Below are 24171 nucleotides of genomic sequence, written 5' to 3' on the forward strand. Positions count from 1 at the left end.
TTCTCCAAGGAGCTCTGGTTCCCTTTATTGGAGAATGGTGTTAGAAGCCAAGATTTGGATGCTAGGTATGTTCATACCATTGGTGGGGGTCTTGGGGGGAGTGGTCACTGTTCCCAGGCCCTCTCACTAGACAGATTTACAGAACTGGGGAGTATACTTATGTACACATCACGCCGCCCCCCTCCCCCCCCAGACGTTTATGTCTCTCTTTTTCTTTTTAACTGGCTTCATTCACTTTACTTTTCTCATATAAAAATATGTGGTGGCTACAGCTGGAGCCTGGGTCCTCTGCACAGAAACTCTGTGTGGGTCTTTACAAGATGGTCAGTGAATTCCTGATACGGAGACTTGGTGAACACTATTTCTTTCCAGAGATCAGGAGTGAGGTAAAGGTAGGTCTTGGAAATGGCATCAAAAGTGGCCTTGGCTGGGAAAGGAAAAACAAGAGAGGGTTGGTGAAACCCCAGATGCAGACGGAAGCTGTTGCACTTCTAGGAACAGAGTGGCCACTGTGGGCCAGTCTGTCGTGCATTAGGAGCACCTTCCTCTCCCTCTCTGAAAATACGCCAACCACACTCAGAATGTCATTAAGGGAGCTGAGAGATATATCACTCTTTTTAAACATCCATTAGTTTACCCATACCCCCAGTTTCAATCCACAGGGTTCATTCTAACCTTTTCCCTTTCCTTGTTTGTGTTTTCTTTCTCTTACAGAGAGAACTCTGGGTCCCCTTTTCCTTAGTAGATTTTCTTATTTGATGAATCCGCTATATATGACAGATCTCTCTCTACCTCTGAACTCTTCCATGTGGACATGCCCTCCTCACCCTGCTCAGGCTCTCACTCCCCATGCCAGTCCCCATTCGTGGTTACCCTTATCACTGCACTCAAGCTCCACCATCCCATGCAAGCTGGCCCTTTGTATGGATGTTGATGGTCTCCTCACAATTTGTGCTCTGATACCCAGGAGGCTACCCTCTGTACGGACACCTGCTGTGCTCTGACCCACCTAATGGCTGTAGGACTGGATAGTTTGGGAATGGGAGAGGGCTTCTTTGGATTCTTAAGTTTCACTTTAATATTTCTGGCTGTGGGATTATTTCTTTATCTTCTCTTTCCTTTAACATTCTTTGAGTCCTTTTAGTTTGAGGTTTTATATTTTCTCTAATTCTGGGAAGTTTATAGAAGTTTATTTCTACAAGTATTTATTGCCTTCTCATGATTTTTTCTTTCTTCTTTATATGCTATGATGTGGATGTTGATTTCCTTCATTTCCCTTTTCCATATCTCTTGAATTTTCTTTTGTGTATTCTATCTCTTCCTGATGTCTTTTGGCAGAGTACCTTAAACCTGACGTTTTAGCTAATTAATTTGTTCAGCTGTATCTTTTCTGTTATTTAGTTTATCCATCTACTAAGTTTATTTCATTGATTATATTTTTCATACCCAGTATTTTTATTTGCTTCATTATGATATTTTCTTCCTGCTTTATATCTAATATCCTTTCTTATTGAATTTGTTTATTTTGAACTTTGATTTTTTCTCCTGTAAACTCCTGTGTCCTGGGGATATTAGCCACCTTGGCTCATGAACTGTATGGGGAGGGCTGGAGAAAGTACAGTTTGTGCCTCATTTCTGCATCTCCTTCTGGGTTTAGAGAATGAAGGCAGGGGGTTGTTGAGTGTGGGAGATGACTTACCCAGGATCACTGTAGTGTGGAATCCCTTCCCAGACTCTGCACTTTTCAAGGTCTGTTTCCCTTTGTTAAAACCACCTAGTCCATGACGTGCGGAAAGAGGTTGTGGGAAGAAGGAACTTGTGAACGTGCAGGACCACCCAGTACTGTCAATGCGTGTTGTAAACTACTTCCCCATCAGCTGGCTGCAGTGCCACCCATGTGTTACCCTGCAGCCCCTTGACAGTTCTAGGCTTGCTACAGTTTTCCTGCCTTGCAACCGCAATTGTCTGTTTAAGACAATGTTGGAGAGAAAAATATTTGCCAAAATAACTGTACCACCCCCAACTACCATCTCTGGTGTCTGGTCCTTGTCTGCTCTGCCTATTTTTTCACCCTGCACTGGGACCAGATTTCCCTGTGTTGTCCCAGGGACTTCTATCTGTGTGTGAACACAAATGAATTTTTTTTTCTTTAGCATAGGTTCATACTATGTATACTATCTGGCAACTTGCTGTTTTTAAAATGGCTGATTAACATGATTGATTACATGGAAAGATAGCTTGGATTCAGTAATAAATAGCTTTCAAATATATGTACATGTGTGTGTGTGCATGTGGTTTTTATATCCCTTTTATACTGAAGTATATCCATATTATTGCTTTATCATCTTAAGTATAACTGTAAGTTAGTGATAGAGTAGAGTGTAGTCATTAGTGTTCTATGAAGTACTTAGCCATTTCCCTCTTTGGTTTTTTAGTTTCATAACAGCTTTTAAATACTATGGTACCGAAATAAATATCTTTATGGACAAAGGGTTTTCCATTTGTAGGATCATTTTCTGGGACAGATATACAGAATGGATAAAATAGATAAATAGGTTAAAAGGTTCAACATTTTTTATTCTTAACCATGTAGAGGAGTGCCTGGAACATTTTAGCCATTCAAATAATATTTATTGGATGAAATAATATTATAAAAACTGCTTTTTAAAATGGATGTACCAATTTTCATTCCCACCCACAATATGAGATTGTCTATTCTTCCACACCATCTTATACTTAAATTATTTTGATGATTTGATTGTAATCAGAAGATGTCTCTATCATTAAAAAAATGCTATCAGATGATATAACTAAGGTCTGTTTCTCTTTTTATTTTCACCTACTTGGTAAATAGACATATGTTTTCTTACAGGACTGAATTTGCTCTTAAAGAAATCATGTCCTCTGGAGGTGCTGAAGATGACATCCCACAGGGAGAGAGGAAAACAGTTACAGATTTTTGTTACCTTCTGGATAAATCTAAGCAACTGTTCAACGGGTTAAGGTTAGTGGACTCTTGATGCCTTAAACTTTTATCTAGTTCTGTATCTTTTTTTTCCATGGCTGATGTGTGGTAAGTTTCTGAAAAGTTATGGATAGAATGTTATATAAATATCTGTACTAGAGATGATCATGCTTCTTTTCTTCATTCTCAGGTGAGAAAACAACAGAAGAGGATAACTTATATTGTTTTACTCAAGTTGAGAGAGCTGTTTTGTTAGATGGTCTTGTATACCTTACTCCACATCATATTTTACATCTGATTTTACACATTGCGATAACTAAGGAGCCTGGGATGCATATGCAAGTGAACCTGGGGCTTCTCTTCTGTTACATTTTCTGTATACTTGTTTATTTGCTTATTTCTTTTATTCTTTCTTTTTCTTAGGATGAAGTATCTGTTAACTAAAATAAGAGTGTTCTAGACAGTGTTATTTTTACATTAGTTGTGTGTGCCCTGACTGACTGGTAGCAGAAGCTGTATGCAATTTTGTCAAAATGTGTCTTTGTGTATTCTTGTGTGTGGTGGGTAAATAATTTTGTACCATTTTGTTTTATTTAAATGGTTTAGCCGTATTTCATTTCATGAGATTCTTAGGATATTGACTTACTTCAGACCTAAAGCTTCAATAGCTTAGTTTCAGTCATAAATAAATTCATGCTATGGGTAAAATACTAAGGATAAATAGGTTTTTTGGGGAAACTTTATATAGGAGTGAATAATTGTAAAGATTGTGAGTTATTTTTATTTTAATTAATTAATTATTGAAGTATAGTTGATTTACAGTGTTGTGTTTGGTGAGTTTTTTTTTTTTTCCTGATAAAGTATTTTTATTTATTTATTTATTTTTGCTGTGTTGGGTCTTTGCATCTGTGCGAAGGCTTTCTCCACTTGCGGCGAGCGGGGGCCATTCTTCATCGCGGTGCGCGGGCCTCTTACTGTCGCGGCCTCTCCCGTTCCGGAGCACAGGCTCCAGACGCACAGGCTCAGTAGTTGTGGTTCACGGGCCTAGCCACTCCACGGCATGTGGGATCTTCCCAGACCAGAGCTTGAACCCGTGTCCCCTGCATCGGCAGGCAGATTCCCAACCACTGCACCACCAGGGAAGCCCACTGAGTTTGGTTTTTGTTTGTTTGTTTGTTTTTTAGCGGTACTAGGGCCTCTCACTGCCGCGGCCTCTCCCGTTGCTGAGCACAGGCTCCGCACGCGCAGGCTCAGCGGCCATGGCTCACGGGCCCAGCCGCTCCGCGGCATGTGGGATCTTCCCGGACTGGGGCACGAACCCGTGTCCCCTGCATCGGCAGGCGAACTCTCAACCACTGCGCCGCCAGGGAAGCCCTAGTGAGTTATTTTTCATTTGCAATTTATTTCTGGGTAAAAATGCAATCTTCTTTTCACATATTTTATAATTTTATTCTACATCCCTAGGATCGGAATTGTACTGACAGAGTTTATTTTAAAGAATACATATTTTTGGGCTTCCCTGGTGGCGCAGTGGTTAAGAATCTACCTGCCAGTGCAGGATACATGGGTTCGAGCCCTGGTCTGGGAAGATCCCACATGCCGTGGAGCAGCTAAGCCCATGGGCCACAACTACTGAGCCCACACGCCACAACTACTGAAGCCCGCGCACCTAGAGCGCGTGCTCCGCAACAAGAGAAGCCACCGCAATGAGAAGCCCATGCAACGCACCAAAGAGTAGCCCCCGCTCGCTACAACTAGAGAAAGCCTGCACGCAGCAATGAAGATCCAATGCAACCAAAAATAATAAATTAATTAATTAAAAAAAATTCTTTTTAAAGAATGTATCTTTTTAAAAGTATTTATTTATTTATTTATTTATCTGGTTGCTCTGGGTCTTAGTTGCAGCAGGCGGGCTCCTTAGTTGTGGCTCATGGGCTCCTTATTTGCCGCTCACTGGCTCCTTAGATGTGGCACGTGGGCTCCTTAGTTGTGGCATGTGAACTCTTAGTTGCAGCATGCATGTGGGATCTAGTACCCTGACCAGGGATCGAACCCCCAACCCCCTGCACTGGGAGCCTGGAGTCTTAACCACTGCACCACCAGGGAAGTCCCTAAAGAATATATCTTTAATCAACTATACGCCAAGGCACTTCTTTTTTTTTTTTTTTTTTTTTTTACGGTACGTGGGCCTCTCACTGTTGTGGCCTCTCCCGTTGTGGAGCACAGTCTCCGGACGCGCAAGCTCAGCGGCCATGGCTCACAGGCCCAGCCGCTCTGCAGCATGTGAGATCTTCCCGGACCAGGGCACAAACCCGTGTCCCCTGCATCTGCAGGCGGACTCTCAACCACTGCGCCACCAAGGAAGCCCTCCAAGACACTTCCTTAAAAAATTTTTTTAAAAGTCCCACCTATCAAAATAATAAGTCTCTAAAATGCAATGTTAGGAATATGGCAAACCCTCTGACTGGGGGGAGTTGGAACACGTTTACAAAGCCTACTTCATCGAGGTACATACAGCTGAGAGAATAAGGAAGGATAAGAAAGTTCTGTGAATTAAGTTTACTGCCTATCAGAAGTTTATTGCCCTTCTGCTTTATAAGTTTTTTGAATCTTGCCTGTAGATTTTTTGACTCTAATATAGTTGCTTCAGGTTTAATCATTTTGATACTCTGCTGCTTAGTTGTGGTGTTAGTAGAATGTTTGGAGTCTACTTATATGTAATTTACCTGGCTTCGTAAACAGTAAATAATGTTGAGCAACTAAAATGCTGTGCCCATTTTCATTCCCACCTCCCCAAAGAAGAATGCCCTTAAGTGAGGAGGGTAACCTGCACTGGGTAATGCACCTTTCTGCACACCTTGGAGATACTGAAGGAGCTTTTAACTCACATCGGTTATTAAATAACTGCATGAGAGTAAATACGTCTTCACAATAAAAAAAATATATATATATATCTTTAAAAAAACTTACAATTATAAAGATAATACAGGGTCATCGAATGAGTCCTCCATGACCACTGTATTTAAAGCTATACTTTCAATCACTTTCTCATCTCTATATTTATTTAATTTTCTTCATAAAACTCATCGCTACCTCAAGTGATCTTATTTGCTTATGATGTCTTCCTACATTAGAATGAAATATCCCTAGGAGTAGGACCCTATGTGTCACTGTTTCTCTGCTGTCTAAACCAGGGTCTTGCACGTCACAGGTGCTTCACAAACATCTGTTAAATGAAGGATTCCAAAGACAGTATTCTTAACTCCCACACTCTGCTGCTTCCTATTTTGTGCTACAGAAGAGATCTTTGAGATCAGTTTGGTTTCTTTTGCTTTATAGATTAAATGCATCTTTTTAAAGAATTCTTTTCTTTCACTATTATAATTCAGAAAACGACCCCAGTACACCCTGGTTTGAAGTCGTTTTTTTTTTTAATAAATAAATTTATTTATTTATTTTATTTTTGGCTGAGTTGGGTTTCAGCCAAAACCTTGTGAACAAGGTTTTGGATGAACATGTGTTTCCAGTTCTCTTGAATATATACCTAGGAGTGAAATTGCTGGCTCATATGGTACTTACTCTAAGTTTAACGTTTTGAGGAACTTCTAGACTGTTTTTCAAGGAGGCTGTACCACCAGCAATGTATGAGGGTTCCAGTTTCTCCACATCCTCACCAACACTTGTTATTGTCTGTCTTTTTGATGATAGTCATCCTAGTGTGTGTGAAGTTGTATCTCATTATGGTTTTGATTTGCATTTCCCTAATGATGTTCAGCATCTTTTCATGTGCTTATTGGCCATTTTTATGTCTTTTTTTTGGAGAAAATATTTATTCCAATCCTTTGATCATTTTCAGATAGGTTTATTTATCTTTTAATTTTAAAGTTGTAGTCATTTTCTGTATATTCTGGATACAAGTCCCTTGTAAGATGTAATGATTTGCAGATATATATTTTCCCGTTCTGTGAGTTGTCTCATCACTTTCTTGATGGTGTCCCTTGAAGCACAAATACTTTTAATTTTAATAAAGTCCAACTCGTCATTCTCTTTCATCACTTGTACTTTTGGTGTCATATCTAAGAAATCATTGCCTAACCTGAGGTCACTGAGATTTACTCGGCTGATGTTTCCTTCTAAGAGTCTTGTGGTTTTAACTCTTACATTTAGGTCTGTGAACCATTTTGTGTTCACTTTTTTATAAGTTTTTTATTATTTTTATTTTATTTTATTTTTATTTTTGGCTGCGTTTGGTCTTCATTGCTGCGCGTGGGCTTTATCTAGTTGCGGTGAGTAGGGGCTACTCTTCATTGCGGTGTGCAGGCTTCTCATGTGGTGGCTTCTCTTGTTGTGGAGCACGGGCTCTAGGTGTGTGGGCTTCAGTAGTTGTAGCATGCGGGCTCAGTAGTTTTGGCTCATGGGCTCTAGAGTGCAGGCTCAGTAGTTGTGGCACATGGGCTTAGTTGATCCACGGCATGTGGCATCTTCCCAGAGCAGGGCTCGAACCCATGTTCCCTGCATTGGCAGGTGGATTCTTAACCACTGCACCACCAGGGAAGCCCCATTTTGTGTTAACTTTTGTGTATGGTATGAGATCTTAGGCATTTCTTTATCAGAAAACTTTTTTTTTTCAATTGATTAATTCATTTTTTCTTTCTTCTTGCTTGTTCCCTGTTTCTCCTTTCTTGTTCATACCTGTAATGCTTAGATTGAATTTGCAATCTAAAGCCTCTATTAACCATCTACTCTCTTTTGATTTTCATCTCTATTCTTTTTCTCAACATTTTTAGAAAATGTATTCAATTTGTCCACCATATGCCCAACACATTTCACCTTGTCATTTCATATCAGCGGTTTTTGCTATACTGCTTTTTAAAAAACTAGATATTATGTATTTGATCCAAAGTTTACTAGCTGTTCTATCTGTATATTCAAATAAGACAGACACTAGAAATTTTAATGTGTTTGTGAATGGAAATTCTTTATTCAGTATGTCTGAGAAGCATATTGAATTTAGCAGTGGCATTTCTCTTCTTAAAAAGGGTTATTTTCTGGATCTGATTCTGAATCATAAATGAATCATAAAGTTCAAGTAGTCTTCTGCTGGAGACTCTCTGCTGGACTCAAATCACTCTGTGACTGCTGAAACAGTAACAATGACAGAACACACTTCCACATAGCACTCCACGGTGTATAAATCACTTTCAGGTACATCTCTATCCTTTGGCCACATACCAAAAATATGTGTTACCTAAAAATAAAGGTGAACTTCACCTTCTCTTTCAGTGTTTTGGTTGTGTAAATACATTTTACCAGCTCAAAACTGTTCTCATTTTGATTTTTTTTTTTTTTTTTTTTTTTGGCCACACCGTGCGGCTGGTGGGATCTTAGTTCCCCAACCAAGGCTTGAATCTGTGCCTATGGCACTGAAAGCGCTGAGTCCTAACCACTGGACTGCCAGGGAATTCCCTCATTTTGATTCTTTTAAAGTGCCATTTTAACTGTAACAAAGGTTTTATTTATTTTAAAAATAACTGCAGAGTAAAATTGTGTCTGTGGAAATAGTAGGAAACCCTAATACATGGAAACATCATGTGAGATCTAATCTTTAGGACTTTATTCATTGTCAGAGAAATTTATTATAATGCTTAGGATACCTATTTCAGTTTAGTTCTTGAGTACTTAGAACTATATTGGGTTCAGGAATTAATCCTTTTCGTACAACTCAAAATCAGAAGAACAAACAATCTGATTAGAAAATGGTCAGAAGATCTGACTGGTTATTTTTCCAAAGAAGATGTACAGATGGTCAACAGGTACATGAAAATGTGCCCAACATTGTTAATCATCAGGAAAATGCAAATCGAAGCACAATGAGATATCACCTCACACCTGTCAGAATGGCTGTTATCAAAAAGACAAAAAAATACCACATGTTGGTGAGGATTGAAGAAAAGGGAGCCCTTGTGCACTGTTGGAGGGAATGTACATTGGTGCAGCCACCATAGAAGACCGTATGGAGGTTCTTAAAAAGTTAAAACTACCACAGGATCCAGCAATTCTATTTCTGGGCATTTATGCGAAAAAAATGAAAACACTAACTTGAAAAGATATATATACCCCCATATTCATTGAAGCATTATTTACAGTAGCCAAGATATGGAAGTAATGTAAGTGTCCACTGACGGATGAATGGATAAAGAAATTGTGGAATATATATATATATATATGTATATGAATATTCTTCAACCATTAAAAATGAAGGAAATCTTGGAATTTACAACCTGGATAGACCTTGAGAGCATTATGCTGAAATGAAATGAAGTCACGCAAAGAAAGACAAATACCATATAATCTCACTTTATGTAGAATCTAAAAATAACAACAACAAAAACCAAAGCAAAAGAAAAGAAACAACCGAGCTCATGGGTACAGAGGACAGATTGGTGATTGCCAGCAGCAGAAGAGGGGGGCGGGGATGCAATGGGTGAAGGGGGTTAAAAAGTGCAAACTTACAGCTATAGCATAAGTATGTAATAGGGATATAATGTACAGTGTGGTAACTATAGTTAATAATACTGTATTGTATATTTGGAAGTTGCTAAAAAGTTGATCTTAAAAGTTCTCATCACAAGAAAAAATAATTTGATATCTACGTATGGTGATGGATGTTATTATTGTGAGTTATTGTGGTGATCGTTTCATGATATCATTCTGACTTAGAAAAGTGGGTAAGCAAATCCACCAGGGATTTATTTTCAGTGTTTTGAGTGAAGGGTCCTCATCATTTTATTTTTTTATTTTTATTTTTTAAATATTTATTTATTTATTTATTTGGTTGCACCGGTCTTAGTTGCAGCAGGCAGGCTCCTTAGTTGAAGCTCGCTGCCTTCTTAGTTGCGGCACATGGGCTCCTTAGTTGTGGCCTGTGAACTCTTAGTTGTGGCATTCATGTCGGCTCTAGTTCCCTGACCAGGAATCGAATCCGGGCCCCCTGCATTGGGAGTGTGGAGTCTTAACCACTGCGCCACCAGGGAAGTCCCAGGTCCCCTTCATTTTAAACAAGCCTTAATTATTTCTACAAAAACTAGATTTATGGTGAGTAAAGTATATATCTTCTCTATATGCTTTTGGGTTTTTGTTCGAGCAGATGTGGCTAGTGCCAATGCAAGTCTGTAGTTTACTGAGAGATTAGTACTTTGACTCTTCCTTTTTCTTTTCATTTTTAAGAAAATTTATTTTTGTCTGTGTTGGGTCTTCATTACTGCATGCATGCTTTCTCTAGTTGCGGCGAGCTACTCATCGTTGCAGTGCACGGGCTTCTCATTGCGGTGGCTTCTCTTGTTGCAGAGCATGGTCTCTAGGTGCACCGGCTCAGTAGCTGTGGCTCACGGGCTCAGTAGTTGTGGCGCACGGGCTTAGTTGTTCTGTTGCATGTGGGGTCTTCCCAGACCAGGGCTCGAACCTGTGTCCCCTGCATTGGCAGGCGGAGTCTTAACCACTGCGCCACCAGGGAAGCCCCTTTCTTTTCATTTTTAAAGAAAATTCATTTCACACACACACACACAGAATAATATAGAACTATTAAAAAGATGTTGGTGGAGGTATAAATGAAAAGTTGCCCACAGTATGTGGTTAAATTTTAAAAAGCAAATTGTGAAAATAGTATGTTTTACATGATCTTGTTTTATCAGAAGTTCTCTGTTAAATTTATGTTCTATAAGCCATATTAACTCTTAGTGGGGACTCTTTGCTCTTAGTACTCAGTTTGGTCTCTTTTGGGGGGCTGATTTTCTCACGGTGTCTGGTGCATGTGAGTGTGTGTGTTTTCTGTGCTTGTTTATATAAATGGAAGTGTTTTGTTCATTGTTAGAGCTTGATTGGAAAGCGATCAGAACATCTGTAGGTCTGTTAGTTGCCCATGGTGGTGGGTTGGAGGGATGTGTGGCATTCTTCCCCACACTTTTCTCCGAAGAACCTCTTTGAGTTATGGAAATTAAACACATCTCTGCTTTCAAGCATTGATGTAGTTTTTGCACATTTCTTTTGAAATAGAAAAGATTCCTTGGGAATAATTAAAATAAGAGTTTTTTTGGTCGTCCCCCTCCCAACCCCCCATTTTTGTGTTGGTCTGAATAGAAAACAGAATCACAGTGTTTATAGAGAAAGAGAAATATATTGGGAGTGGCTCTGGACCAGTTTTGGACCTTCGGGGAAAGGGGTGAAGTGGGAGTCCAGGTGGAATAGCATCAGATTTTTTTTTTAATAAATTTATTATTATTTTTTTTATGGCTGCATTGGGTCTTCGTTGCTGTGCGTGGCTTTCTCTAGTTGTGGCGAGCTGGGGCTACTCTTCATTGTGGTGTGCAGACTTCTCATTGCAGTGGCTTCTCTTGTTGTGCAGCACGGGCTCTAGGCGCGTGGGATTCAGTAGTTGTGGCGCACGGGCTTAGTTGTTCCGTTGCATGTGGGATCTTCCCGGACCAGGGCTCGAACCCGTGTCCCCTGCACTAGCAGGCGGATTCTTAACCACTGCGCCCCCAGGGAAGTCCCAGAATCAGCTTTTAACATGGGGCCTGTGATTCCCAGCCTTCCCTTCACTGTTGGTGCTTATCTTTTGGCAAGTTTTCCTTTGTGTTTTCTCTTTCTTTCTTGAGTTCACAAGCTGGTTATTGAACTTATTATTGCAGTGTTAATATGCTTGCAGAAAAGTACACGTATTATAAGTGTATTTTTTGCAAACTGAACATATCCATGGGCCTTGTACTTGGACAAAGAAAGAGAACATAACAGCACGGCAGCAACCCCCTTATATTCCCTCACTTGGGCTTTTTAACTGTTTATGAGCAGAGTGAAAAAGTATGTTTCAGTGCATGAAAGGCTAGAGTGTCTATATATGTAATGCCTTATTTGGGTACAATAAACTTTCTCTTTACTCTTGAAGGTGTATCTTTTCGCCTTATATGTAGTAAGTTGTCATCCAAGTTGTCAGAGCCTTTTCATTTTCCCAGCCATGAATATCTTTTTTTTTTCATGAATATCTTTTTTAAAATATTTTTTAAATGAGTGAGATTTTTGTAGTGGCCCAATATACAGCCAAATATTCCAACAGTAAGTAAAAAAGGTGCATTTTCTGATATCAGGCAGCAGGGCTTGGTATAGATCTATTAGACCAACTTTATTTATTTATCGGAGTATTATTGCTTTACAATGTTGTGTTAATTTCTGCTGTACAACGAAGTGAATCAGCTACATGTATACATATATCCCTTCTCTCTTAACCTCCCTCCCACCCCCCATCCCAGCCCTCTAGGTCATCACAGAGCACCGAGCTGAGCTCCCTGTGCTATACAGCAGCTTCTCACTAGCTGTCTATTTTACACATGGTAGTGTATATATGTCAATGCTACTTTTTCAATTCATCCCATGCTCCCCTTCCCCGCCATGTCCACAAGTCCGTTCTCTACATCTGCGTCTCTTTTCCTGCCCTGCAAATAGGTTCATCTGTACCATTTTCTAGATTCCGTATATACACGTTAATTTACGATGTTTGTGTTTCTCTTTCTGACTTCCTTCACTCTGTGTGACAGACTAGGTTCATGCACATCACTACAACTTGACTGAAAATACCTCCTTAAAATATGTGCATAATAAATAATCTCTTCTATCCACTCACCGTGTAAGAAAACATAGTCCAGAGAGTGAGAAATAGATTAAATGAATGGCGTATTGCTTATAATAGCTCTTGCATATGTAGTTACAGTAATAATGAAGTGAGAATGATGTTAGAAATAGCTTTGAATAATGTCAGAAAACCATCAAAAGCCGAAGTGCTTGCAGGGTTCTAGTTACCATGGTGACTAAGACTGTCGAAGCAGAATGGAATACTTGATGAGATTATTTAAGGCAGCATCTTGAGACATGTATTTGAGATATGCACCTGTGCCTACCAGTGATATCCATGACTTTTGAAACAGCAGAGGCCTGCAAATCACTAATTATTTGACTCCAGAGGAGCAAATACTCAAAGCCAAAATAAATGTTGGAGGCAATAAATAAACAAACAAATATGCAAAGAAGTGCACCAAAGTGAAGTGTATTGACCTTAAATAAAAATAATGGCAGAAATTTTTATTAAATATGCTCCTTATATTTCAAAGTAAAGAAGAAATCATCTACAATGCTTTCTTCAACAGCCTATTTTTAGGATGCCCTGGTTCCTATATAGGAAAGGATAACTGGGAAATTAACAGTTTTTTCCACTGTCCCCTTTCTCCCCCCACCCCCTCTTGCGCTCTCTCTTACTTCTCTCGTCCCTCTTTTTTTTCCCCTTTCTCTTCCTTCTTCAAAAAATTAATACTTTCCTAGAGGCAAAGTTCTGCGAACAGGTAATAATAAAGTATATGTTATTTCAGAGGTAATACCCTTAACTATCTGTACAAGCTTGTGATGCCTGCTTTCATTTTATATGGTTTGCTACCCAAAATAGTTGCACTTGCAGTTGAGGAGGGCTGCCACCAGGGTGCAGTAGGTGTCATAATCACGTGATCTAGAGAAGCATTGACTGACAAAAATTTAATGTGAGCCACAAATGTGATTTAAAATTTTTCTAGTAGGCAGATTTTAAAAATGTAAAAAGAAAAAAGTGAAATTAATTTTAACAGTATATTTTATTTGATCCAATATATCTAAAATATTTTCTTTCAACATGTAATCAATATAAAAAAAGTATTGAGATTCTTTTTTTTCATACTGAGTTTTTGAAGTACACTGAATATTTTATACTTTCACACATTTCAATTCTAATTAGACACATTTCAAGTACTCATTAGCCACATGTGGCTATTGGCTCAGGCAGAATTCCTCCACCTTTTAGCTTCTGTTCTCATAATGGTCCACTGTGCTTTCCAGTGGATACATACTGGCTGTTTTGGGAGGTTCTCTTCTTCATAGTCCATCCTCTGTCCCCATTGTTTCTTCTCTCTCTTCCTGCACAGATACTGATAGCGTGCAGGTCTTTTGGCTGTTGCTGATTTGTTCCCACCCGTTTGTATTTTGGGATTTGAAGGCTACCTTATCACTTACTATTTTAGTTTGCTAGGGCTATCATAACAAAATACCACACTCTGGGTGGCTTAAACAACAGAAGTTTATTCTCTCACACTTCTGGAGGCTGGAAGTCCAAGGTCAGCATGTTGGCAGGGTTGGTTCCTGCTGAAGCCTCTCTCCTTGGCTTGCTTGCAAATGGCCATTTTCTTGCTCTGATCTCACATGGTCGTCTCTTTGAGGACGTGCATCCCAGATGTCTCTCTGTGTGCCCTAATCTTCGGCTTATTAGGACACAACTCAGAGTTTTTGACTTGTCAAAACAAGTCACAATGTTATTGTCAACAGCATTCTAAGAGTGAGCTCCCAGAGAAGGACTTTACTAATGTAGAATCAAAATCTAGGTTGTTTTTCCCTGTGGTAGAAAGGAGAGAGTATTAGATTACAGGCGCAAAGGGGTTATGAATTTCAGTCATAACTCAACAATTTACTGGCCATGAGTTCCCAGGCAAATCATTTAAGCTTTCTGATCCTCATTTTAGTGTGTGTGTGTGTGTGTGTGTGTCTGTGTGTCTGTGTGTTTATGTGTATTACACATACCTATGCTGGGGAAGCCATGCATTTTAGGACCGGACTAAGGAAAGAGAAACCAATGAAAGAGACTGTTAGAACAGAAAGAAGAGAGGGTTACAAGATGGTGAAGAAGTGATGAGCCATGTCAGTGTCATAGGGAGCACTGATATAAGGACTGGAAAGTAGCTATTGGACTTGGATTTTAGGTGTCGGTAGGCATCAATGATCTTAGCTAATTCAGTTTAGTAAAGATGGTCAATTTATAGAAACTTGGAAGAAACTTCGTAAGTGCCATCTCGACAACATCTCTGAGAAGTAGGTTTAATCATTTGCACTAATAGTCTCCCAACTTTCGCTGATAAGAGTTGAGGATTTTAAAACAGAGTGAGATTAGCATCGCGCTTTCGATTTCCTCTGAAAACTTGGCAAAAGAATATGAGCAGCCAATTTATAACAGAGGTGCCTTTGCAAAATGTGAAATAGAAGGTCATTTAGCTTATGGGATAATTCACACAGCCCCATTTAATTTAATTCCATGGACCATTAATTTCCTATCTCTACTGACAGTAATAATGACCAGATGGTATATTCAGAGTTTAAAACCAGAGTCAAGCTCTGAATAGTAGAGGAATTTATCTAAGACTCTTTATAAAGTACCTTAGTTAATTTTGGACTCTAATCCTATTAGAGTATAATAGCTTCTATGATATGTTTCACTAGAAAAAGGGTGCTCATGGGATTTACCCTTTAGGAAGTTTTTTTTAAAAAAAAACTTAAACACTGTTTTGAAAAAGACATTGCTGTCTTTATAGCTGAGTGTTCAGACTGGAATGGTAGATGCACTAAATTCTTTTAACAAAAATTGTATAGAATTTAGTCTACATCGTTCATAGCTATAAATCAGAAAATACTTGTATATTACAACTTACGTTTGGAGCCTTGTTCTAACCCTTTTAGGCCGACCACATTTTATGTGCTTTTAGCCCTCATAGAAAAGTCCCTTCCCCTAAAGCCCTTTCCACCAAACACCTGAAATTATATAGTCATGAAATAAAATACTGAGTTCTAATTCTGTTTTCTCCCTTAATAAGATGTATTACTGAGGTTTATTAAATTTGTCAGTTTTGGAAATGCAAAGGAACTTGTAGGCAAATGCTTACTTGAAAATTTGCAGAGAGGCTTTACATAGTATCTTTAAAGAAGCACTCAAGGGTTATCAGTTCTCATGAAGTTAATGTTGCTGCCTAATGCTTTTATATAAAATACTGTCTTCCTAGCAGTAGCCACTTGGTAAGAGTCTTAAAGATTCTAACAGAAACTTCAATTTAAAAATAAATGATTAAAAAAAAAATAAAAATAACTGATTGGAGAAGCAAGAAGAACTTCAGTCCTGCAGCCTGTGGAACAAAAACCACATTCACAGAAAGCTGGACAAGATGAAAAGGCAGAGTGCTATGTACCAGATGAAGGAACAAGATAAAACCCCAGAAAAACAACTAAATGAAGTGGAGGTAGGCAACTTTCCAGAAAAAGAATTCAGAATAATGATAGTGAAGATGATCCAGGACCTCAGAAAAAGAATGGAGGCAAAGATCGAGAAGATGCAAGAAATGTTTAACAAAGACCTAGAAGAATTAAAGAACAAACAAACAGAGATGAACAATACAATAACTGAAATGAAAACTACACTAGAAGGAATCAATAGCAGAATAACTGAGGCAGAAGAATGGATAAGTGACCTGGAAGACAGAATGGTGGAATTCACTGCCGTGGAACAGAATAAAGAACCAAGAATGAAAAGAAATGAAGACAGCCTAAGAGACCTCTGGGACAACATTAAACGCAAACACATTCACATTATAGGGGTCCCAGAAGGAGAAGAGAGAGAAAAAGGACCTGAGAAAATATTGGAAGCGATTATAGTCGAAAACTTCCCTAACATGGGAAACGAAGTAGCCACCCAAGTCCAGGAAGTGCAGCGAGTCCCATAAAGGATAAACCCAAGGAGAAACACGCCGAGACACATAGTAATCAAATTGGCAAAAATTAAAGACAAAGAAAAATTATTGAAAGCAGCAAGGGAAAAACAACAAATAACCTACAAGGGAACTCCCATAAGGTTAGCAGCTGATTTCTCAGCAGAAGCTCTACAAGCCAGAAGGGAGTGGTGTGATATACTTAAAGTAATGAAAGGGAAGAACCTACAACCAAGATTACTCTACCCAACAAGTATCTCATTCAGATTCGATGGAGAAATCAAAAGCTTTACAGACCAGCAAAAGCTAAGAGAAATCAGCACCACCAAACCAGCTCTACAACAAATGCTAAAGGAATTTCTCTAAGTGGGAAACACAAGACAAGAAAAGGACCTACAAAAACAAACCCAAAATAATTAAGAAAATGGTCATAGGAACATACATATCAATAATTACCTTAAACGTGAATGGATTAAATGCTCCAACCACAAGACTCAGGCTTGCTGAATGGATACAAAAACAAGACCCATCTATATGCTGTCTACAAGAGACCCACTTCAGACCTAGGGACACATACAGACTGAAAGTGAGGGGATGGAAAAAGATATCCCATGCAAATGGAAATCAAAAGAAAGCTAGAGTAGCAATACTCATATCAGATAAAATAGACTTTAAAATGAAGAATGTTACAAGAGACAGGGAAGGACACTACATAATGATCAAGGGATCAATCCAAGAAGAAGATATAACAATTATAAATATATATGCACCCAACACAGGAGCACCTCAATACATAAGGCACCTGCTAACAACTATAAAAGAGGAAATCGACAGTAACACAATAATAGTGGGGGACTTTAACACCTCACTTACACCAATGGATAGATCATCCAAAATGAAAATAAATAAGGAAACATAAACTTTAAATAGACCAGATAGATTTAATTGATATTTATAGGACATTCCATCCTAAAACAGCAGATTACACTTTCTTCTCAAGTGCGCACGGAACATTCTCCAGGATAGATAACATCTTGGGTCACAAATCAAGCCTCGGTAAATTTAAGAAAATTGAAATCATATCAGGCATCTTTTTTGACCACAACGCTATGAGATTAGAAATGAATTACAGGGAAAAAACCGTAAAAAACACAAACACATGGAGGCTAAACAATACGTTACTAAATAATCAAGAGATCACTGAAGAAATCAAAGAGGAAATCAAAACATACCTAGAGACAATGACCATGAAAACACGATGATCCAAAACCTATGGGGTGCAGCAAAAGCAGTTCTAAGAGAGAAGTTTATAGCTATACAGGCTACCTCAAGAAACAAGAAAAATCGCAAATAAACAATCTCACAAATAAACAATCTAACCTTACACCTAAAGGAACTAGAGAAAGAAGAACAAACAAAACCCAAAGTTAGCAGAAGGAAAGAAATAAAGATCAGAGCAGAAATAAATGAAATAGAAACAAAGAAAACAATAGCAAAGATCAATAAAACTAAAAGCTGGTTCTTTGAGAAGATAAACAAAATTGATAAACCATTAGCAAGACTCATCAAGAAAAAGAGGGAGAAGACTCAAATCAATAAAATTAGAAATGAAAAAGGAGACGTTACAACAGACACCGCAGAAATACAAAGCATCCTAAGAGACTACTACCAGCAACTCTATGCCAATGAAATGGACAACCTGGAAGAAACGGATAAATTCTTAGAAAGGTATAGCCTTCCAAGACTGAACCAGGAAGAAAGAGAAAATATGAACAGACCAATCACAAGTAATGAAATTGAAACTGTCATTAAAAGTCTTCCAGCAGGGTTTCCCCTGGTGGCGCAGTGGTTGAGAGTCTGCCTGCTGATGCATGGGACACGGGTTCATGCCCCGGTCCAGGAAAATCCCACATGCCGTGGAGCGGCTAGGCCCGTGAGCCATGGCCGCTGAGCGTGCGTATCCGGAGCCTGTGCTCTGCAACGTGAGAGGCCACAACAGTGAGAGGCCTGTGTACCAGGAAAAAAAAAAAAATCTTCCAGCAAGCAAAAGTCCAGGACCAGATGGCTTCACAGGTGAATTCTATCAAACATTTAGGGATGAGCTAACACCCATCCTTCTCAAACTCTTCCAAAAAATTGCAGAGGAAGGAACACTGCCAAACTCATTCTGTGAGGCCACCATCATCCTGATACCAAAACCAGACAGAGCTACTACAAAACAAGAAAATTACAGACCAATATCACTGATGAATATAGATGCAAAAATCCTCAACAAAATACTCGCAAACAGAATCCAACAACACATTAAAAGGATCATACACCATGATCAAGTGGGATTTATCTGAGGGATGCAAGGATTCTTCAGTATACGCAAATTAATCAATGTGATACACCATATTAACAAATTGATGAATAAAAACCATATGATCTTCTCAATAGATGCAGAAAAAACTTTTGACAAAATTCAACACCCATCTATGATAAAAACTCTCCAGAAAGTGGGCATAGAGGGAACCTACCTCAACATAATAACCTCCATATACGACAAACCCAAAGCCAACATCGTTCTCAAGGGTGAAAAACTGAAAACATTTCCTCTAAGATCAGGAACAATACAAGGTTGCCCACACTCACCGCTATTATTCAATAAAGTTTTGGAAGTTTTAGCCACAGCAGTCTGAGAAGAAAAAGGTATAAAAGGAATCCAAATCGGAAAAGAAGAAGTAAAACTGTCACTGTTTGCAGATGACATGATACTATACATAGAGAATCCTAAAGATGCTACCAGAAAACTACTAGAGCTAATCAATGAACTTGGTAAAGTTGCAGGATACAAAATTAATGCACAGACATCTCTTGCATTCCTATACACTAATGATGAAAAATCTGAAAGTGAGATTAAGGAAACACTCCCATTTACCACTGCAACAAAAAAGAATAAAACACCTAGGAATAAACCTACCTAAAGAGACAAAAGACCTGTATGCAGAAAACTACAAGACACTGATGAAAGAAATTAAAGATGATACCAACAGATGGAGAGATATACCATGTTCTTGGATTTGAAGAATCAACATTGTGAAAATGACTATACTACCCAAAGCAATCTACAGATTCAGTGCTATCCCTATCAAATTGCCAATGGCATTTTTTTTACAGAATTAGGAAAAGAAATCTTAAGATTTGTATGGAGGCACAAAAGACCCCGAATAGCCAAAGCAGTCTTGAGGGAAAAAAATGGAGCTGGAGGAATCAGACTCCCTGACTTCAGACTATACTACAAAGCTACAGTAATCAAGACAATATGGTACTGGTACAGAAACAGAACCATAGATCAATGGAACAAGATAGAAAGCCCAGAGATAAACCCATGCACCTATGGTCAACTAATCTATGACAAAGGAGGCAAGGATATACAATAAGTGGTGCTAGGAAAACTGGACAGCTACATGTAAAAGAATGAAATTAGAGCACTCCCTAACACCATACAGAAAAATAAACTCAAAATGGATTAGAGACCTAATTTTAAGAGCGGACACTGTAAAACTCTTAGAGGAAAACATAGGAAGAACACTCTGTGACATAAGTCACAGCAAGATCTTTTTTGATCCACCTGCTAGAGTAATGGAAATAAAAACAAAAATAAACAAATGGGACCTAATGAGACTTAAAAGCTTTTGCACAGCAAACGAAACCATAAACAAGACGAAAAGGCAACCCTCAGAATGGGAGAAAATATTTGCAAATGAATCAGCGGACAAAGGATTAATCTCCAAAATATATAAACAGCTCATGCAGCTCAATATTAAAGAAACAAACAACCTAATCCAAAAATGGGCAGAAGACGTAAATAGACATTTCTCCACAGAGAAGGCATACAGATGGCCAAGAAGCACATGAAAAGTTGCTCAACATCACTAATTATTAGAGAAATGCAAATCAAAACTACAGTGAGGTATCACCTCACACCAGTTAGAATGGGCATCATCAGAAAATCTACAAACAACAAATGCTGGAGAGGGTGTGGAGAAAAGGGAACCCTCTTGCACTGTTGGTGGGAATGTAAATTGATACAGCCACTATGGAGAACAGTATGGAGGTTCCTTAAATATCTAAAAATAGAATTACCATATGATCCAGCAATCTCACTACTGGGCAAACACCCAGAGAAAACCATAATTCAAAAAGACACATGCACCCCAATGTTCATTGCAGCACTATTTACAATAACCAGGTCATGGAAGCAACCCAAATGCCCATCGACAGACGAATGGATAAAGAGGCTGTGGTACATATATACAATGGAATATTACTGAGCCATAAAAAGGAACGAAACTGGGTCATTTGTTGAGACGTGGATGGATCTAGAGACTGTCATACAGAGTGAAGTAAGTCAGAGAAAAACACATATCGTATATTAATGTACATATGTGGAACCTAGAAAAATGGTACAGATGAACCGGTTTGCAGGGCAGAAATAGAGACACAGATGTAGAGAACAACTGTATGGACACCAGGTGGGGAAAGCGGTGGTGGTGGTGGTGGTGGTGGATGAATTGGGCGATCGGGATTGACATGTATACACTGATGTGTTAAAATTGATGACTAATAAGAACCTGCTGTATAAAAAAATAAATAAAAACTTAAAAAAAACAAAACTAGTACTAAAATTTCTTTGGGTTATTTGTATGGAAATATGTTAATATAAATGTTTCAGACATACATGAAATTCCTAAAAATCTTATATGTTCTGGTATAATGTTATAAGTCATAATTCTAGTTAGTATTTTAAAATGTATATCTCAGAAATAACTAAAAAAAATAAAAATAAAAATAACTGATTAGCTCTTCCTAATGCACCCTCTCACTAGAGATCCATGGAGACATAAAAAGGATAAAAACTTGCAATAAATTTGGAAACTAGTGTCTGTAGTTAACCTATTCGGTAATCTGAAATGAGTTTCTACTTATTGTAAGGATAATGGAAATAGATTTAAAACTGGAATTGCTAGTTCAGTCTTGTATTGTAGTGTCTGAAAATTTTGGGTAGGAAAACCTTTTGCTTTTTTACTCATTGTCTTAACATCCGGTACAGAAATGCACATCTTCTTTTACTCATTAATTCCACTTACAGAAATTTGCCTTTTACTCATATCACATAACTATTCAAGTTTATTAGTATGAAGATGTTTATTGCAGCATTTTTATGACAGGGAAAAACTGGAAGCAATATGAATGTCCATCAGGAGGGGATTGGTTAAGTAGATAGGTTCATTATATACGACACTCTACACAGTAAATATTGATGTAATTCTATATGCATTAAAGAAACCTGATATATTATTAAACTAAAAAGGCATGTTAGAGAATATTATATATAGTTTGATCCCATTTATGTAAAATAATAGATAAACTGACATATATTTAAATATAGAGAGAAAATGCATTTTCAGTGGTGGTTATTTCTGGGAACTAGAAAGGAAAAGCAGTAAGGTGTTTTTTATTTCTTGCTTTATACATTGTATAGTATTTTTGTTTTCTAAGAGACATATTTTCAAAACTGAAAAAGAGGGACTTCCGTGGTGGCGCAGCGGTTAAGAATCCACCTGCCACTGCAGGCAACATGGGTTCGAGCCCTGGTCTGGCAAGATCCCACATGCCGCGGAGCAACTAAGCTCGTACGCCACAACTACTGAGCCCGTGCACCTAGGGCCCGTGCTCCGCAACAAAGAGAAGCCACCGCAATGAGAAACCTGTGCACCGCGACGAAGAGTAGTCCCCGCTCACTGCAACTAGAGAAAGCCTGTGCCCAGCAATGAAGACCCAACACAGCCATAAATAAATAAATAAATAAATAAATATATTTGTTTATTTTTAAACAAATTGAAAAAGAAAGAAAAGCATAAGGTCTCTGTGACAGATTGTTTTTAAAAGTCATTCCCTTCCCCATATCCATGCCCATGAGTCATCCCCCTCTCACACTGACGCTGGGCTTGGCCATGAGATTTGTTTTGCCTAATGGGACAGTGCAAAGATGATGGAAAGTCTTAAAAAGAAAAATGCATATCTGAGCTGCCCTCCCTTTTGCTGCTGTTGGGATCCTTGCAACCACCTCATGTAAATGGACCCAAGCTAGCCTGTTAGATGATGAGAAACATGTGACCCAGCACCTTAGCTGCCAGCCAGGCTAAACATTCAAGGGAGGCCATCCACTACTAGCTGTCCACAGTTGCATGAGTGAGATAAGAAGTGTACCATGATGTAATCAATGAGTATTTATTATTCCTTTATAACACAAATGGCTTTTGAGAGTACAACGCTCTCAGGATTTCATTGACTCTGTCTGTTTGATTCAGGTTAGCTTCCACATACCAATAGCCATGCCCACAATATTTCGAGACACTCCCCTCTCTCTCTTCTAGACTCTTTTACAGGTAACCTTGAGCTTATCAGCCTTCTACAAGACAGCCAAATCCTTAGATTCTTTCCCCAGATCTATTTTGTCCCCCTGAAAGAATGTACTTGGCGCCACTTTCATAAATTTCTTCACAGGCTTTAATGAAGAGGCTTTGCCCTGGGGATGAGACTGTCTAGGTGCTGCTTATAGCTAGCATTTCTCAACTGGGTCTTTTACATTTATGCATTAGAAATTGTTGTATTTTTCAATCTTGAAAGTTCTGGAATTTGTGGATTTCCTCTTTTCCTTTTCAGCCCTGCTCGCAGCTCGTTCTTTTTTGAGTTCATCTCTTTCTCATATTTTGTTACGTGTGCCTAATAGCATACTGTTTCCTGGCTTATTTGTATAAATCCACAAGTTCATTAGTCACATTATCTACTTTCCAAGTTATTGCAGGCAAATGCAGTTTTGCCACTGTATTATATGACAGCCTTCAGTAACAGTTACTTGACACTCAGTCTCAATGCCAGTGTCACATAATGTATTTCTTAGGACAGTAACCTACTCCTGGTACCGGTTTCTCTACTGGCTTTTCCTGTAATAACTCTACTAGCTGCTATAATAACTCCAACATTTTAGTACCTTACTATAGTAGAAATTTATTTCCGGCTCCCATGTTAGTTACAAGTTGTCTGCAGTTCTGAGGTTCCATTAAATGTGCCTTCTGTGTTCCAGGCTGAGGAGCAGCCCTATCTTGGTCTTAGGTCAGAGGGAAAAGTAAAAGTGCTGAACCATGTAATACCTCTTAAATCTTCTTCTCAGACATGTGGTAGATAACTTATATTTCATTGGCCAAAGCAAGTTAAATGGCCAGGCCCAAGGACAAGGATATATAGTTTCACTTATAGGGAGGGGGTAGAATAGTGGAGAACAACAATACCACCTGCACATCCACTTCTAGATTTATTCCCTAAAGCAATGTTTTTCCAAGTGCTGACTTCTTAGCTGAAGACAAACATGTGGAAGTTATCGGTATATAAGTGAGTATGAATACGAGCACCCAGAAAGAAGGGAGATAGTGCTAGAAACCTCCTGGGAGAGGCATCTGCAGAGGAGCCTACAAATGAGCTGTCAGAGGTAGGAGAGAAGAACAGGAAAGAATGTGTACTGGACCCCCGTAATAGAACTATTTCTGCCCTAAAAAATGTACCTTTTTT

General features: G+C 38.7%; 1 protein-coding gene and 1 non-coding gene across 3 annotated transcripts in view; one reads left to right on the forward strand and one right to left on the reverse strand.

The window, feature by feature from the left end:
• The window catches only part of SCAI (suppressor of cancer cell invasion), a 132663-nt gene that overhangs the window by 65189 nt on the left and 43303 nt on the right, over window positions 1-24171 (forward strand). The window contains exons 5-6 of one of the 2 annotated variants that reach the window (XM_060153297.1): window positions 1779-1801; window positions 2855-3004. In XM_060153297.1, coding sequence (XP_060009280.1) covers window positions 1779-1801; window positions 2855-3004 — 173 coding nt within the window. The remainder of the gene's footprint in view (window positions 1-1778; window positions 1802-2854; window positions 3005-24171) is intronic. The other variant, XM_060153296.1, reaches the window with a different exon arrangement.
• Window positions 479-606, reverse strand: LOC132523953 (small nucleolar RNA SNORA64/SNORA10 family). The gene has a single exon (XR_009541721.1). It is a non-coding gene; the product is annotated as a small nucleolar RNA SNORA64/SNORA10 family (small nucleolar RNA).

This window comes from Lagenorhynchus albirostris, chromosome 7, assembly GCF_949774975.1.
Source record: "Lagenorhynchus albirostris chromosome 7, mLagAlb1.1, whole genome shotgun sequence".
NCBI lineage: Eukaryota > Metazoa > Chordata > Mammalia > Artiodactyla > Delphinidae > Lagenorhynchus > Lagenorhynchus albirostris.